This window comes from Zootermopsis nevadensis, unplaced genomic scaffold (genome assembly GCF_977971745.1).
Source record: "Zootermopsis nevadensis isolate Lab colony 2312 unplaced genomic scaffold, Znev_1.0 Znev_ptg000003l, whole genome shotgun sequence".
Classification (NCBI taxonomy): Eukaryota; Metazoa; Arthropoda; class Insecta; order Blattodea; family Termopsidae; genus Zootermopsis; species Zootermopsis nevadensis.
Window position 1 is genome coordinate 5858490 of NW_028259135.1, and position 16195 is coordinate 5874684.

Genomic DNA, 16195 nt, shown 5'->3' on the forward strand with positions numbered 1-16195 from the left:
ACTGAAGTGCTTTAAATATGGGGTTGTTAAGTTCGATACTATTATCATTAAGGCATAGTTTTTTGTTTATAATTTTGATATATGTAATATTTTTCTATTTTGTCCCTGTCTTTTGTTTTTTATTTTCAATATGTCCATTGTTTCATTGATTGTGTTATAAGCATGTCCTGTATTGAGAATATGTTTTGAGTATGCAGAACTATCTTTATTGTGTTTTATGGCTGCTATGTGTTCTTTGTATCTTTGTGTGAAGGTGCGACCTGTTTGACCTATTTATATTAGGGGGCAATCTTTACATTTCAATTTATATATACCTGGTAATTGATATTGGTTGTTTATGTTTGTAATTGGTTTTTGTTTGAGGATGTGTTTTATTGTGTTTTTAGTTTTGTAGGCTGTTTTTATTTTATTTTCTTTAAATAATTTAGTTATGAATTTGGTTTCTTTACCTATGTATGTAAAGGTGGCCCATTTATTTTGTATGTTTTCGTTTTCATTGGTTTTTGTTGTATTATTAGGTTTTTTATTTAGTTTATAACTATTATATCCGTTTTCTTTAAGAATTTGTTGAATGATGTTTAATTCTATTTGTTTGTTTTTTATAGATATTGGGTATATATTTTTTCTGTTTGGTAAGTAATTTATAGCCATTTGTTTGTGTTCGATGGGGTGGCAGGATGAGGCATGTATTATTGTGCTTGTTTTTGTTGGTTTTCTGTAAATTTTGAATTCGAAATTGTTTGTTTTTCTTATTATTGTTAAATCTAAATAATTTATTGCGTTATTTTGTTCAAGTTCTAATGTAAATTGTATATTTTGGTTTATGTTATTGAATTCTTTAAGTACTTGTCGAATATCAGTCTTTTTTGTATTGTAAATTATTACTGTCATCTACGTATCTATTATAATATTGAATATGGTTTTTATTTAAAACGTTTATTATATTATTATGTTCTATGTATTGAAGGAAAATTTCAGATAACATGCCTGATGTAGGAGCGCCCATGGGTAGTCCTGTATTCTGTTGCCAATATTTGTTATTAAACTGAAAGTAATTCTGATTTATAATGGTGTTTGTTATTATTTTGATTTCATTTATTGTTTGTATATTAGTATTTTGTTTATTTAAAATATTTTGTATAATATCTATTAAAATATTTGTAGGGATGTTTGTATACATGTTTGTGATATCAAACGAACATATATGTAAATTTTCATTTAGATTGATTTCGTTAAGTTCATTAATTAAGGTTATAGAATTTTTTGTGTTGAATGTGTATGGTAAATTACAATATTCTTTAAGAAAAGTGGCAATTTTTTAAGAAATTTTGTATGCTGGGGCTGATGTCCAGTTTATTAATGGTCTGATGGTATATGGATTTTTGTGTAATTTTAGTAATCCTGTAATTACTGGTGGAGTTGCACTAAAGGTATAATATTGGGTCTTTGGTGTGCTAAATATGTTATTACATTTTTGGGTTTTTTTTTGTATTTCATTTTGGTATTTTGTTGTGGGATCTTGTGTTAGATTAGTGAATTTGTTGTTGTTGATAAATTGTGAAATATATTGTTGATATTGCTCTATTGATAGTATAATAATTGTTTTTCCTTTGTCTGCTTGTTAATTCGTTTTGTTGTAATTTTTGTTTTATACTTTTTATTGTTTTCCATTCATTTATGTGTAATTTATTATACTGTGTATTATTTTTGTTTTGTTTTATTAAGTGTTCAATTTTATTTGCTATTAAATGACGTATGTGATCTTGTTTATGTGTAGGTATTAGGTTTACAGCTGTTTCAGCTTCTAATGCTAGGTTTTCGATCCAAGTTTTTTGTTTATGGTGTAGATTGTATTTCAATCCTTTGTTCAATAAGTTATTTTCTTGTTGTGTGAATTGGGTATTTGTAAGATTTTTAATACGACAAGAAAATGGATGTGGTATTACTTCTGGTTGATCATTAATTTTATAATTATTTTGTATTTTGGTTTTAAGTTTTTGCAATTTATTGTTTTGTTTTTGATATAATTTTGTTAGTTCAGCTTGTAATTTATGTATTATTTTGTTTTCTATAATTATCCAAAATTCGTTCCATATGTTTGTAACTTCTAAGTGTTTTTTATATGTTAATAAATTTAATTTGCATTTCTTTTTATAGAGTTGTTTGATTTCTGATTTTATGTATAATGTTTCAGCTTTATATTTAATCATTGGTAAATCTGGATTATTTCCTTGTATTTTAATTCTAGCATAATTCGGTGTTATTCTGTTTTTTATACATATTTTATTAAATCTAATGTTGGCGTTACATTTCAGTAATTTTCGTTTTAAGTTTATATATTGATATACGCTTTTGACTTGACTGTCATTTATAAGATATTGTAAATGCGTCATATTGTGATTATATGTTATTAAAATATTTATTAAAAACTTTTGCCGTCAATCACAAATATAACATTGTTAAAAGATTAAAACATCATTTAACGTTCCTATCGACTACTCGATTACATTGGAACTTACACGACTAGTTTCGGCTATAATTTAGCCATCAACGGGTGATATGTAGTTTAAACTTAATACATGAATTACTGATTGTTATTGTTTTTATGATTTATATTCTTCATTTTGTTGATGGCTATGTGCAGGTAGAGGCCTTGCGACGGGCCGATCCCTTGTCCAAGGAGTCCTACCGAAAACCTATAGATAAGGAGAAAGAAAAGTTGGGACCCTCAGTGCTGAGGCACTTTAAGGGTACCGGAAAAATGTACAAACATTGGTAAACAGGAAAAATATATATAAAAAACTGTTTGTGATCAAAGCATTTTGGTGTTATTTTTCTACTCTGCTGCAAAACATGCGAGAAAAACATCAGCTCACAAATATATTGCTTTAACGTCATCTTCTAATCACTTATGCCATAAAACACTCCTATGAGCACGTTACGTTACGAATATATTTACCTTTATGACAAACTGCGGTGATAATATCGACAGGAAAGTCATGTATTTCTTTTATTCTACATAATTTACAATTCATGAGGCACAGAAAAACAACTACTTTACGAATATATAAACGACTGTCCTAAGGAATTCACAAAGGAGACACAGAAGAGTCCCAGGTCACGTAAGTAGCCTACACATAATTAAGTACTAAGGACCTTCATTGCTCGTATTCCTCAAATACTATTAGGGCGGACGAATTAAGGGACAGGAAGTGAATTATGGCATGGGAAGACGTAAGAAATGCATGCATTTTAATTAGAAATAAGACAGAATAGGCGCACTATCAGCGCAACAAGGAACGGAGTGATTACCAAGCAACCCTGAGGATGAAAACAGAGATGGTTCTCGAAACGTTGGCAGCAGATTTGGTTTGTTCATGTGGAATCTGAGAATCTTATTTTTGACCTGAAAACCTGTGACTTTTTTTTAAAGAAATTCTTCATGTTACAGTTACATAGAGAATGTCCAAAAAAGATGTACACACAATGCTGTTGTTTGTATTGGATGTGAGTATATATCTTTTGGGGAATTCTGACTGTACATATATAATTCATAACGATGACGATACTACTACTATTACTACTAATAATAATAATGTCAATTCAATAATCACATAACAATAATAAAGTTCCCAGCAAACAGACAGATTAATAATTTAAACAAAGCAAATAATAACATGATTCTTTATAAATGAAGCAATACCATCTACTTCAGGATATGCCTAAGATAAGCTAATGGTTACTAAAGATGTCAGAATCATTGCAAAGATTATTCGCAGCTGATGCGCATTTAGCAGATGGACAACTTTTGAATGCAGGGCAAACAGTAAAAAGAGAGAAATCTCTGAAATTACGAAATGGGACACGCACACCAACAGTCTCGAGTACGGAGGGACAGAATTTACATCCCTCATATACGTTAATAAGAAAGAGGGCGTCTACGTGACTCCTCCAAGTGCCAAGAGTGTGAAAATGTAGGTTTTCTAAGGCATTGGCGTAATAATAACGGGCTTGAGAAAAAGAAGATAGTAACACAAGGATAAGAAATTGCTCTGTATGCGTTCGAGATTAAAAGTGTCAGCAGACGTTAAAGACTTCCATGCAACTGAGACATATTCAAGCTTAGATCTTACTACACTAAAATATAACATATAAAGACTGTCCAAAGTTAAAAAAGGAAAGTTAGAGCACGAATAAGACCCAATAACGTCAAGGCTTGAGAAGATACACAGTCAACATGGTGGTGAAAATGAAGTTAGGAATCAAGGATGATTCCCAAATATTAAATAATATCCGTACGATTAATGCGGGATCCACAAAGCTGGTACTCAAAACAAGACGTGTTGGTTTTCCTAGTAAATAAAATAAACTTGGTTTTACTAACATTAAGCTTCATGTGGTTTCATGCGCACCAGCCACAGAAGGAGTCAATGTCCTTTTAAGTAAAGAGCAATCATGAGGACACTTTATGGCCCGAAAATGTTTTACGTCATCCGAAAAGGGCAGGTAATTCGAAAATTTAATGACATTACACAAATCATTAATGAACTCGTTGAAGTAGAAAGGCCCTAATACAGATCCTTGAGGGACACCGGACAATATTTCAAAAGGAAGTCACAAAGCTTCAGAATAATGTACTTGCGAATGTCTGCTGGTTAGGTAACTACGAAATCAATTCACATAACCAGTAGACAGTCCATAGTCACGAAGTTTGTGCAAAAGTAAGGCATGCGGAACAACATCAAAGACACTGCAAAAATCAAAATAAACGGCATCAGATTGAGACTGGGAACAAACTAAGGGGTAACAAAATCCAAAAACGTAACCAGATTAGAATTGGTGGATTTAGATTTAGTAAAACCATGTTGACAAGGGTTTAATTTAGACTCAAAATAATAAGAAACACGTTCATGTACAATAATTTCAAATACTTTGAAAAAAATTATAATTATGGTAATAGGTCTATAGTTTCTCACAGAAGCAGTTTTGTCTTTTTTTTTCTAGGACAATAGTTGCCTGCTTCCGCAAAGTGGGAAATTGTTGCTGAGAAAGTATAAGATTGAAAATAAATTTAAGAATAGGAACAAGAGTTTCAGAACAACCCTCAATAATAAATCTTGGTATAACGTCAAGTCCCACAGAATTTGATGGCCTCAAACGCTTTATAGCATTATGAACATCAATGTCCTTGACAGAAAATAAAGGTAACACATCCAAGGTGGAACTGATGAAGGGAGAATCTCCAGAGGAAGAATTGTTATGTGCAGATTGAAAATGTTTGGAAAAAGCATTGGCAATTTCATAAGGCTTAGTTATAAGAATGGCAGAACACACAATCAAATAGATCATGTTTTAGTAGATAAGAGAAGGCAGACAAATGTAATTGATGTGAGATCATTCAGAGGAGCAGATTGCGACACTGATCATTATCTGGTGGTAGCAAAAGTGAGGGAGCGGCTTTCAGTAAGTAGACAAACTAAACAAAATTTTGACACAGAGAGATTTGATTTGAAAAAATTAAGTGAGGGAGAGGCAAAGGAACAATATCAAGTTGAAATTTCGAATAGGTTTCAAATTTTAGAGACAAATGAGGATAATGAAAGTGTGGACATCAACAGGGAGTGGGAAAATGTCAGCAACTGCATCAAAATTTCAGCAAGAGAGAAACTAGGATACTACAGGAGAAAGCAAAATAAATCGTGGTTTGATGAAGAATGTTCAAAATTAATAGATCGAAGAAAGCAAACAAAATTTCAATGGTTGCAAGACCCAAACAAAACAAATGCGGATAATCTATGTAACGTGAGACGTGAGGCTAGTAGAATCTTTAGGACTAAGAAAAGGGAATACCTGAAGGGCAAAATTGCTGAACTTGAGACAAATAATAAGGAAAAAAACATCAGAGACCTGTACAGAGGCATTAATAACTTTAAGAAAGGATATCAACCACAGACCAATTTGGTAAATGATGATAGTGACAATTTGCTTGCAGATCCAATAAAAATTGTGAATAGGTGGAAAAATTTCTTTAGCGAGCTCTTTAATGTTCATGATACTGGTGATATTAGACAGATTAAAATGCATACAGCTGAACTGTTGGTGCCAGAACCTAGCTTAGATGAAGTGGAACTAGCCATTGGGAAGTTGAAAAGTTATAAATCTCCAGGAATTGAAAAGATTCCGGCCGAATCAATTAAAGCAGGTGGCAAAGGGTTGCATATGAGGATCCATGAGCTTATTAAGTTAATTTGGGATAAGGAAGAGATGCCACAACAATGGAAGGAATCCATAATTATTCCTATTCATAAGAAGGGGGACAAGACTGAGTGTGGTAATTACCGAGGAATATCGCTGCTATCAACCTCATACAATATTCTATCCAACATTCTTTTGGCAAGATTAACCCCATATGCGAATGAAATTATTGGGGATCATCAGTGTGGGTTCAGACGAAACAGATCAACGATTGATCAGATCTTTTGCATTCGTCAGATACTAGAGAAAAAATGGGAGTTCGGTGGGACCGTACATCAGTTATTTATAGATTTCAAAAAAGCCTATGACTCTGTGAAGAGAGAAGTCCTATATAATATTCTTATTGAATTTGGTATACCAAAGAAGCTAGTGGGTCTAATAAAAATGTGCTTAAATTAAACCTGTAGCAAAATTCGAGTAGGTAAATATGTATCTGAGACATTCCTCATCAAGAACGGTCTAAAGCAAGGAGATGCTTTGTCTCCCTTGCTCTTTAACTTTGCGCTAGAATACGCCATCAGGAAGGTTCAAGGTAGGCAGGAGGGTTTGCAATTGAATGGGACACATCAGCTATTGGCATATGCTGATGATGTTAATTTATTGGGGGACGATATAAATACAATAAAGAGGAACGCAGAAGTTTTACTAGAGGCTAGTAGACAGGTGGGGCTGAAAGTCAATTCAGAAAAAACTAAGTACATGTTAGTATCTCGTCATCAGAAGACAGGAGGGCAAAATTATCTTAGGGTGGCTAATAAATCTTTTGAAGGGGTTACAAAGTTCAAATATTTGGGAACAACAATAACAAATCAAAATGATACTTGTGAGGAAGTCAGGAGGAGACTAAATTCTGGAAATGCTTGCTACTTCTCAGTCCTAAATATTTTGTTTTCCCGTCTGATTTCTAAGAACCTGAAAATGAAAGTATACAAAACAATAATCTTGCCTGTTGTTTTGTATGGGTGCGAAATATGGTCTCTCACTCAGAGGGAGGAACACAGATTGCAGGTGTTTGAGAATCGGGTGTTCAGGAGGATATTTGGGCCTAAGAGGGAAGACGATGGGGCGTGGAGAAAACTGCACAATGACGAGCATAAAAATCTGTACTCCCCCAGTATTGTGAGGGTGATTAAGTCGAGAAGAGTGAGATGGGCAGGACATGTAGCGCGCATGGATGGGACAAGAGGTGTGCACCGGGTACTGGTTGGGAAACCTGAAGGGAAGAGACCGCTGGGGAGACCTAGACTTAGATGGGAGGATAATCTCAGGCGGGATCTATGGGAGATAGGAGTTGAAGGAAACTGGATTTTGTTGGTCCAGGACAGGGTCCGGTGGTGGGCTTTGGTTAATTCGGTGATGAACCTTCGGGTTCGGTAAGCCATCTAGTTAGTTAGTTAGTTAGTAGTTATAAGAACACCTTCTACTTCTAAAATGCAACAAACCAGCATCTTCCTTCCAAAAATATATACATATATCCAAAAATGTTTATTCTGCGTAGCACGCACTTTAACATTCATTACAGCAGCGTTTTGCCCAAACAGTGTATATACGTAGGTGTTTCGTCACGTTATCTGAATAACCAGCTTACACCAGGTGGCCTTCGTAACGAAGACGGTTGGCGCATCCCTTGAGCTAGAAACTGCTTTTGAATTATTACTTTGGTTAGCGTCATATTTCGAAGGTTTAAACCTCTATGAACTTTTCTTGAGTTATGAAATGATTCATATGTTTCCCTACGTAATATGTGGGATAGAGAGGGGAGACGCTGAGGAAAATGAAATGTCCGCAACAACAATTAATGTAGGTCTGATAACGCAGTTTCTCTCTATGTGAAACATGCAGGTCCACATATGCGTTCAGTATACTCAATAAATGACGAAAATATGAAATTAAGAAAGTTTATATTATTACAGGAACTGCAATTAAGATGTATCTTATCATCCTTCTTGGCGTAGTCGGCAAATTGGCGTTGGTTTCCGGTGAATGCGATCTTGGTACTCCAAAACTGGAGAATGTTGATTCGAATGAAGTAAGTACTGACTCACAACAATTATATGATATTAACCGTCACACTAATATTTTATTGGACATTATAAACAATTTTATTACAACAAGTATCGGCTCAAATTGACAATCAACAGGTGATTAATGAAAGTAATGCAAAAATAATTTAAGGTTTAGGGTCCGAAGAATGCTGTCTTCTGGGTTGCTGCGCCGTGTAGTCTGGTAGAAGTTTACCGACGTTTCAGAGCTCCTTGCTGCCTCCTTCATCAGGGCGATTGCGATGATGGAGGAACCAACGACCTGTGAAACGTCGGTAAACTTCTACCGTCTACACGGCACAGCAACCCAGAAGACAGCCATCAATAAGGATTTGTTAAGACACACCAATATACACCACAATTGTGTTCCCCAGAAGATGACTATAGCCAGTGTCATTAAATTTCTTCAGCCAGCGGCATCTGAGCTCACTCCGTTAACTCCCCCCACAAATTCCATCGTCGCACTAATCAAAGTGCAACAAGAAAATTATCGGTTTAGACAGGATTTGTGTGTCTCAGTCTCTCTAATGATCTTACAGTTGACGGATACCTGGTACTGGCTTTATTACACATCGAATAGAGCAGAAGACAATTTTGACTGCGTTCGTAGCAACGTCATCGAGATAACCAGCAGCGGAATGTTTCTTTCTACCCTAGCATATGATAAGAGGTAAGTTTACAACATTAAGTAATTAAATTAACTCGTTTAGGGATTCTATTCTTTGCTTAATTACGTGACATTCACTGTCTCGTTATACAAGTGCTTTGGCACGGAGGCCTCTGAGAGGCCTTTTCACTGATATCGTAAATATAAATAAGTAATAGGATCATCTCTTATTCAGTTAATGATGACTGGAACATGAAAGTCTATGACATTGGAGAAACACTTTTATCCGTGTAACAGAAAGCCCTATAATCGAATTCTAACTTCCACGGTCATTCGCTCGCAATATAAAATAACCGGAATAGAAGTTTAAAATAAATACACATAAATTCAGATTTAAATTAATCCACTCCTCTATTTGAGTTCCATAATCATGTTAATGGAAAACATGGCTACAAGCGAAAAAGTTTATGAAAACTGAGACATTTACCACAAGAATAAATAATTGACATTGATTTCCATACTCCAAAAACTATGTATATAAATTATAACTAAATCCCACAGAACACAAACTTTTTTAAAATAATATATACATATATGTATAGTGACGAAAATGTTATTAAAATGTCAGACAACTAGCAGTGTAGCCCCTGTAAATCTTAGAAACAATGCACTCCATGTTTACAGCCGATTCAGTTCCTCACACATCCTTAGTGTTAAAATGATTTACTCTCTATTTTATTGTTACAGGTTACCTTCTTAGTGTATTATATTTTGTTTCTAAACATTTATTTTGTTCTGAAATTAGAAGAAGCTGTAATTTGTAAAACTGTTATTTTGGCTTTATCCATCGTCTAGGCCACGGATTCTCGAATCTTTACAGACGTGGCCCCACATTCGCCCCTTATAAATCACTGAAATTTTATTAAAAGCCGCTGCAGTTTATTACAAATGCTATAAGATTAGGCCTACTTCTGTAAATTTGTTCAAGCATTTTTCAATAGTTTTCTTTAATTTCAATAACATGGGTCATTAGATGTAGGATTTAAGGTTTTCACGGCAGTGAATTTGAAGATGGCTGTCTTCTGGGTAGATGCACCGTGTAGTCTGGTAGAAGTTTACCGACGTTTCAGAGGTTCTTGCGACTCATCGTCATGATGATAGAGGCAGCAAAGAGATCTGAAACGTCGCTAAACTTCTACCAGACTATAGGGCGCAACAACCTAGAAAACTCCCATCTTCGGGGGGTCATTACGTTAATTCATTCATTTTGTGAAGATTAACATCTATCCTTCTACGTGCTAATCAGTATGACGCGTAATATTTCTTCGTTTTACTGTCTTAACAAACGCCTAAGCTTCAAGACGCTCACAGCGACAAATACTGACGATAACAAAACGTGTTTTCTGACATTAGATAAATAATTTTCATTCTACAAGATAATACAGCGTTGTAAAAATCGCACGAGGGCTGCTGGCCCCCTGGTTGGTCCACGTACGAGCCTAATTCGAACAGACAGCCCCAACAGGCTAGGCTTTTGTCCTTCTCTCGCCTAAAACGCAAGTACAACCAATAAACTGTTGTTGTAATGAAACCTAGACTTTGGTAAATTACAAAAAGAAAATCTATGTAAGTTATTGCGTAATCGTTAAAAAGCTTCACACTTCAAGCGAGTTACAAAATATTATTCGGGGTTTCTTTTGAGTCGGTCAACCTTAAAATATTCCCTTTGTTATGGAGACACAATTGGTCTACGTAACGTTGGGCTAGTGTTCACAACTGACACGGCTTGTTGCTCGAGGTAATACTGATTTCGGTATTGTACATCTCTCATTCTCTGGTACAGTTTGTGGAAGAATACGAGTTGCAGTAGGTACTGTATATTTTGTAATGAAGCTGTCTGTCAGTCTGTACTCTCATTATTGTAAGCATCTCAATTACAGTAAGTCTAGGATACTTTGCCAGTCAATTATACGGTTCGAGATTCTGGCTGTTTATAATATAAACATTTTGTAGCCATTTTATAGGTTAATGAACTGAATGTTCTTTTTCGAATTTAACAGCAAACAGCGTACTGTTATGATCACTGAAGAAGAATCTAACTTAACAACAAACGGATACTTTGATGGTACCAGCAAAGAATGTAAGTATGAACTGAAGAGTCCAGTTAAATTTTATTCAGGAAACAATACCAAACGCTTTGGCGAAGAAACTATATTGTGTCATTTCAGTTCCCTCTGAAGCCAGTTTGAATAAATTAAGAACTGTCCAAATTTTTACTTCACTTCCTTATTGGCTAACGGTGTTTATAATAATCTTCGCTACAGGTAATCCGTTGATTAATGCTGAAAAATTACCTATTAATTCTGAGAACCATACTAAACCCTTAATATATCCTCTGTGCAAAATTTTGATACTGAGAGTTAAAATAGTTTACCACTGTTCTGCAAAAAACCACTTCCCAAACATTATTTCTGGCCCCAAGACTGAAACACAAAAATATATCGAGCAACATACACAACTTTGTATTTAAAAATAAATACACCCATAAAAAAATTAATGCTCATAATGAACAATTGCTCAAATTAAGGTAAGGTCAACTATGCAAATAGTTGAAAATTCTGTTAGAGGCAATTACTTTGTAATGTGTGGAACTGCTTGCAATAATAAGTTAGTAACATTTTAAATAACTGGCAATGCCGATTTAATCAAATTTCCTCACATAGACAAACTTTACGCCCTCAAATCAAATAGAAATCGTGCTCCTCTTTTAAATTCCAAGAACAAAGGAACAGGTCAGTTCACGGTCAGAATCGATTGGTCTGTATTGTTTTTCGGATTTAACTTTGTTTACTGCAGCATACAGAAATGTTTTCTGTCAGTTGAACAAAATTTTACTTTTAATTTCAGCATCGTTTTGGACTGGAAGATACCTTCTGTTGGCAATCGAGCGTGACAGTTACGTCATAATAACGTTCTGCTCAAAGCAGGGTGGAAATAGTAAGTATACTCCTTGATGATTACTTTATTAAGAGACTCGATGATTCAGCACCAAATACAGAGACGTTGAGTCCGTACAGCATCACAGCCCCGAAGAACATCCTCGTATTCACTGATAAGATAACTTCAGATCCCACACGTATATCTCTTGCTACACATACACTAGGCTATAAAAGGCTGAGCATTTACTTTTTTCAACATTTCTACCCCAACTGTCCCTGCATAACATTCCTTGACGTTCTGGCACTTAACCTCCTGCTGATAATGACGTTACACCACCGACGTCCCTGTATCGGCGCCTACACTCAGCCATCTTGTGTGTTTCTCGTCTCAAACAAACTCTTTAATAGGCCTATTTATTGTTTGTGAAGACATCAGTTCCTGAATATATAAATTTTTAACATTTATCTGCCACCAATCCCTTGACGTTGAGAATGGGATACTCTATAAAGTATCTTTTCAAAAATTTTATACGCTCTTCTCCCTTCCCCTCGCTTGCTATATGCCGTATCCACCTCACCTTCTATGCTTTTAAAGAAAACATAAGAAACAAATCATCATGTTCGTTGTTACGTCAACTAGTCACTTTATCACCTTTTACTCAGTCAAAATGTACCTGTATTTGAGAAGTCACAAACTCACATGCATTAATTTGTTTTAATTCGTTCACTTGTTTACACAATGTCTTCATAGTTATTTATTTTCATGTGTTCATTTGTATTTTTAAACGAGAAAGCTCAGGCGGTGATGAGAATACTGCGGATTGGACGACCGGGTTTCAATTCCGGGCATGGCCAAGAATTCCTCCCCATGTCCAGAACGGCTCATATACCCTCCCAAGCTCCTGTCAAACGGCAACCTTTAGGAGGGTGTAAAGCGACCGGAACTCGCAGATCACTGTCGACAGTAAACAGATGCAGGACGTGTAGCGTCACTCCCTCCAACATTAAATTCAATTTTATTTTTTTACCTGTGTTTCTATCTTTTATTAGTCAGTCAAATCTTCTAAGCTGAATATTTACAACACGTAATCTGTTTGCAGGAAATGCTTACATCGGGTTTCGAAACCGGAGTCCTGATGAAGCGACATTGGAAAAAGCGTTCAAAGGCTTCAACGAAACCGGCCTAGATGCCAGTCAGCTTGTGAAATGGAGTGCCGACCATTGCTAACTTTGGGAGCGCACGAACACAATGACAATATTTGTACTGCACATTCTTTTTTGGTGTGGGGTGTAAGGGGTAACATCTTCTGTTGAAAGCATTGTTCAAAAGGCAGATTTTTACACATATGAATCTTTTGTATAAATATAGGTTTCTGAGTCCAATTCAACATATAAACTGAGGCCAGAGGGGCTTGACAAATTATTAGAAGCCATGCATATCAACACAAAATCATTTTACACAATAAAAAGTTTCATTTAACGCTCCATTGCTAATGAGTATCCCATTTCTGAAATACATCACCATGTAGTGTGGACTGTGTCACTGATGCTTCGAATAACCTTACTGTCTCCATCTTCAAGGTAAAGTGGATATCAAATGGCTCCTCCTGATACTTGTTTAGAAGGCCACACATCTTTGGGACCTGTTTAATATGCTTCTACATGACGCCATCATTCAGAAACAGAACACTTTCCCTTGAAACGTAAGAGTTTCGATATATTTCATAATAACTTGTTCATACATGCATACTTCCTGTTTTATCACTGGTGAAATCAATTACAAATTAGTAAATGTCTGCTACACATCTCTGTCTGTTTACTTTAAGATGATACATTTTCAAAGCAAATTTTATTAAGGCCTGTCCGCACCTCATTCCTCTTCAAGTAACATTTTAAGTATTTAGAAGTAACTCTTAAGTTTGGAGATGTGTTCCAACTTAGCGCACACAGCTGAAGCGTCCAACTTAAGAGCACAACGCATTTTGAAATTCTGTGCCCACAAGGTCACATTTATTCTTGCAGTATACAGCTTTATGAGTGTAAAACAATCTTCTAAATTCGAGCCTGATTTTAATCGACTGAAATCGACCGACAACTGTGGGTGGACTGCGATAGATCGGAGTCGATGATACATTTTTTATTCCACTGTCAAAAACCGCTCTTCTCCAAATATGAATGAAAGAAATTCTAAAAACTCATTATATAAGAGCCAGTAAACCAGACGTTTCCTGAAAACGAGGCTACGGTGGCCACTACGGTGGGGTCTGGAGAAGTCTGCTGTATCTTGAAGAACGAAACCACAGCCAACTATAAATACTGGCGTATCAATATTTAGTAGATTTTCTAGGGTTCTGAAGAATATATTTCTGTTTCATGAAATACATTAAACTTTATAGAATATACCCCTCCAATTCCATATAACCGGTAACAGTCAAATACTGACTTCAGCAGAAAAATCCTAAATCGTGTCGCGTGCGACATATGTTTGCTAAAAAATAATAACGTATGACACTTGTATGTGCATTGAGCGGCCACCTTTAGTTTTCGTAGGCCATCGGGAACTGAGTCATAACGCATAAAACATCGACGGTCCTCAAATTTAACATGTGGTCTTAGATTTACGATTCTGTATTTATTACTCTCGGTTTCATGGTCACACTACGAAAGTGAATTTCTGTATTGAGACAGATCTTGAAGAAATGCTGAATGCTGTATGTTAGTAAGTTAAAATTACAAAGGCGGCTGTGATGCGAAACTTTGATATTTTGTTTACCAAATCGGGTAAACTGAACAAGCATTATTCTCCCTACATTCAAGTAAAAAGATACTTTCGGATGAACGTAGAATTCTCAGGATACGCTCCTAGCATCCTAGAACCTCAAATCTTGCATCGTAAAATTCAGTTTCAACGACTCACGTCTAATAAATACAAATTCGGTTATAACGAGATCCAAGAGACTCAGGAAAAGTGCTCGTTATAACCGTTACTCGTTGTAACCGTTATTGTAACTTTTGCTGTTACTCACTTCATTGGTTAGTTTGCCGGGCAGTTCTTCTCCCTAGGTCTTCTGATAATCTATAATATAAGAGAAGAAAGGATTAAGAGACTTCGGAGAAAATAAGAACTTCAATATCACGTGCACCCGCATCGTAGGTCATACTCTGTTCAAACGATGCAGCTGTGTAGCGGAATCATTTGGCCCTCCCACTCCTAGGGTAACCATTTTGGATCACAATACATTTGCACTGATACCTGAGAGCCCCTTTAGGCCCTCGTCACCCCCGCCACGTAGAGTCTACGGGGATTTCCGCCACACCACTGGAACTAGGAATTTGTTCTTCGTGAGTGCCGTACCGCACTAAATGAGAACTGAGAAAGGAAATCGAAACAAACACGCCCTGAATGTAGACTGTAAATATCGTAGAAGGATTAGAGATTGCTATCCGCGGGGATTTGAAATAAGAAATGGTTGGATGTCATAAACGGACAAAGCGATAATAGATCTTAGTCTCTATTACGGCAGTTCAACAGCTTCTCGTTACACCCTTGAAGTTCTCAACTACCGTGATCGCTTTAACTGTGAAATGTTTCTCATAAAATACATAATTTTCAGCTAACGCTTCTCTGTTTGCTCGCAATAGCCGAGATCTCGTTATAAATGTGTTCAACTCTAATACGTAGACGTCAACATAATTCATAAGTCATTGCAATTTCGAATTCGTGTGACAAATAATAATTTCTTTACGTATGTGTCTGTGTTTTCAGTGTAATATTCTTTATATTTCATGGATTTTAATAAACAATATTTTATAAATTAACAGAGAAACTATTATTTTGGTTTTGAGTTTGTATATTCCTTACCTAAAAGTTTCATGTTTAAAATATCATAATCATGTTAGTTGATAACCTTCGGATATTGAATATGGATTTCTCCTGATCATGAAATCCAGATTTTACTAGGTAACTTCTGCCAGAATATACGGCTCAACAACCCTGAAGACAGCCAAATTCCACGTTTTTCTGTTACAACGAACCTATTCATCGTTGTTATTGGAAATCCACTGTCCGGTCCTGTCCCTTTACTTCTGGAAACAAAGTAATTAGCCTGCAATGACTTATGAGGGTTTACGTATTTAATCTGTGGGTCTGCATTTCGTGAAGAACCTTAGTCGCCTCACACATATAAAGCTGTTCGTTTAATGTGTAGACAACTTATGGGACTCCTTGCATAGGGAATCAGCCCGTGGCAAGGCCTCGACCTACACAGAAAACAGCATAACATAAATATAAAGAAAGAAAATCAGGAAAGATTATTGTTTTGTATACTTTGATTTTCAGGTTCTTAGAAATC

At 35.6% G+C, this 16195-nt stretch overlaps 1 protein-coding gene across 1 annotated transcript; it reads left to right on the plus strand.

The window, feature by feature from the left end:
• Positions 1-3096: 3096 nt before the first annotated feature.
• On the plus strand, positions 3097-13648 carry LOC147874913 (allergen Per a 4-like). Its single transcript, XM_087340908.1, has 6 exons — positions 3097-3122; positions 8169-8284; positions 8837-8967; positions 10965-11044; positions 11812-11901; positions 12944-13648. Exons 2-6 carry the CDS (start codon positions 8183-8185, stop codon positions 13069-13071), a joined length of 531 nt encoding a protein of 176 aa, XP_087197034.1. The 5' UTR covers positions 3097-3122; positions 8169-8182; the 3' UTR covers positions 13072-13648.
• The last annotated feature ends 2547 nt before the right edge of the window (positions 13649-16195 follow it).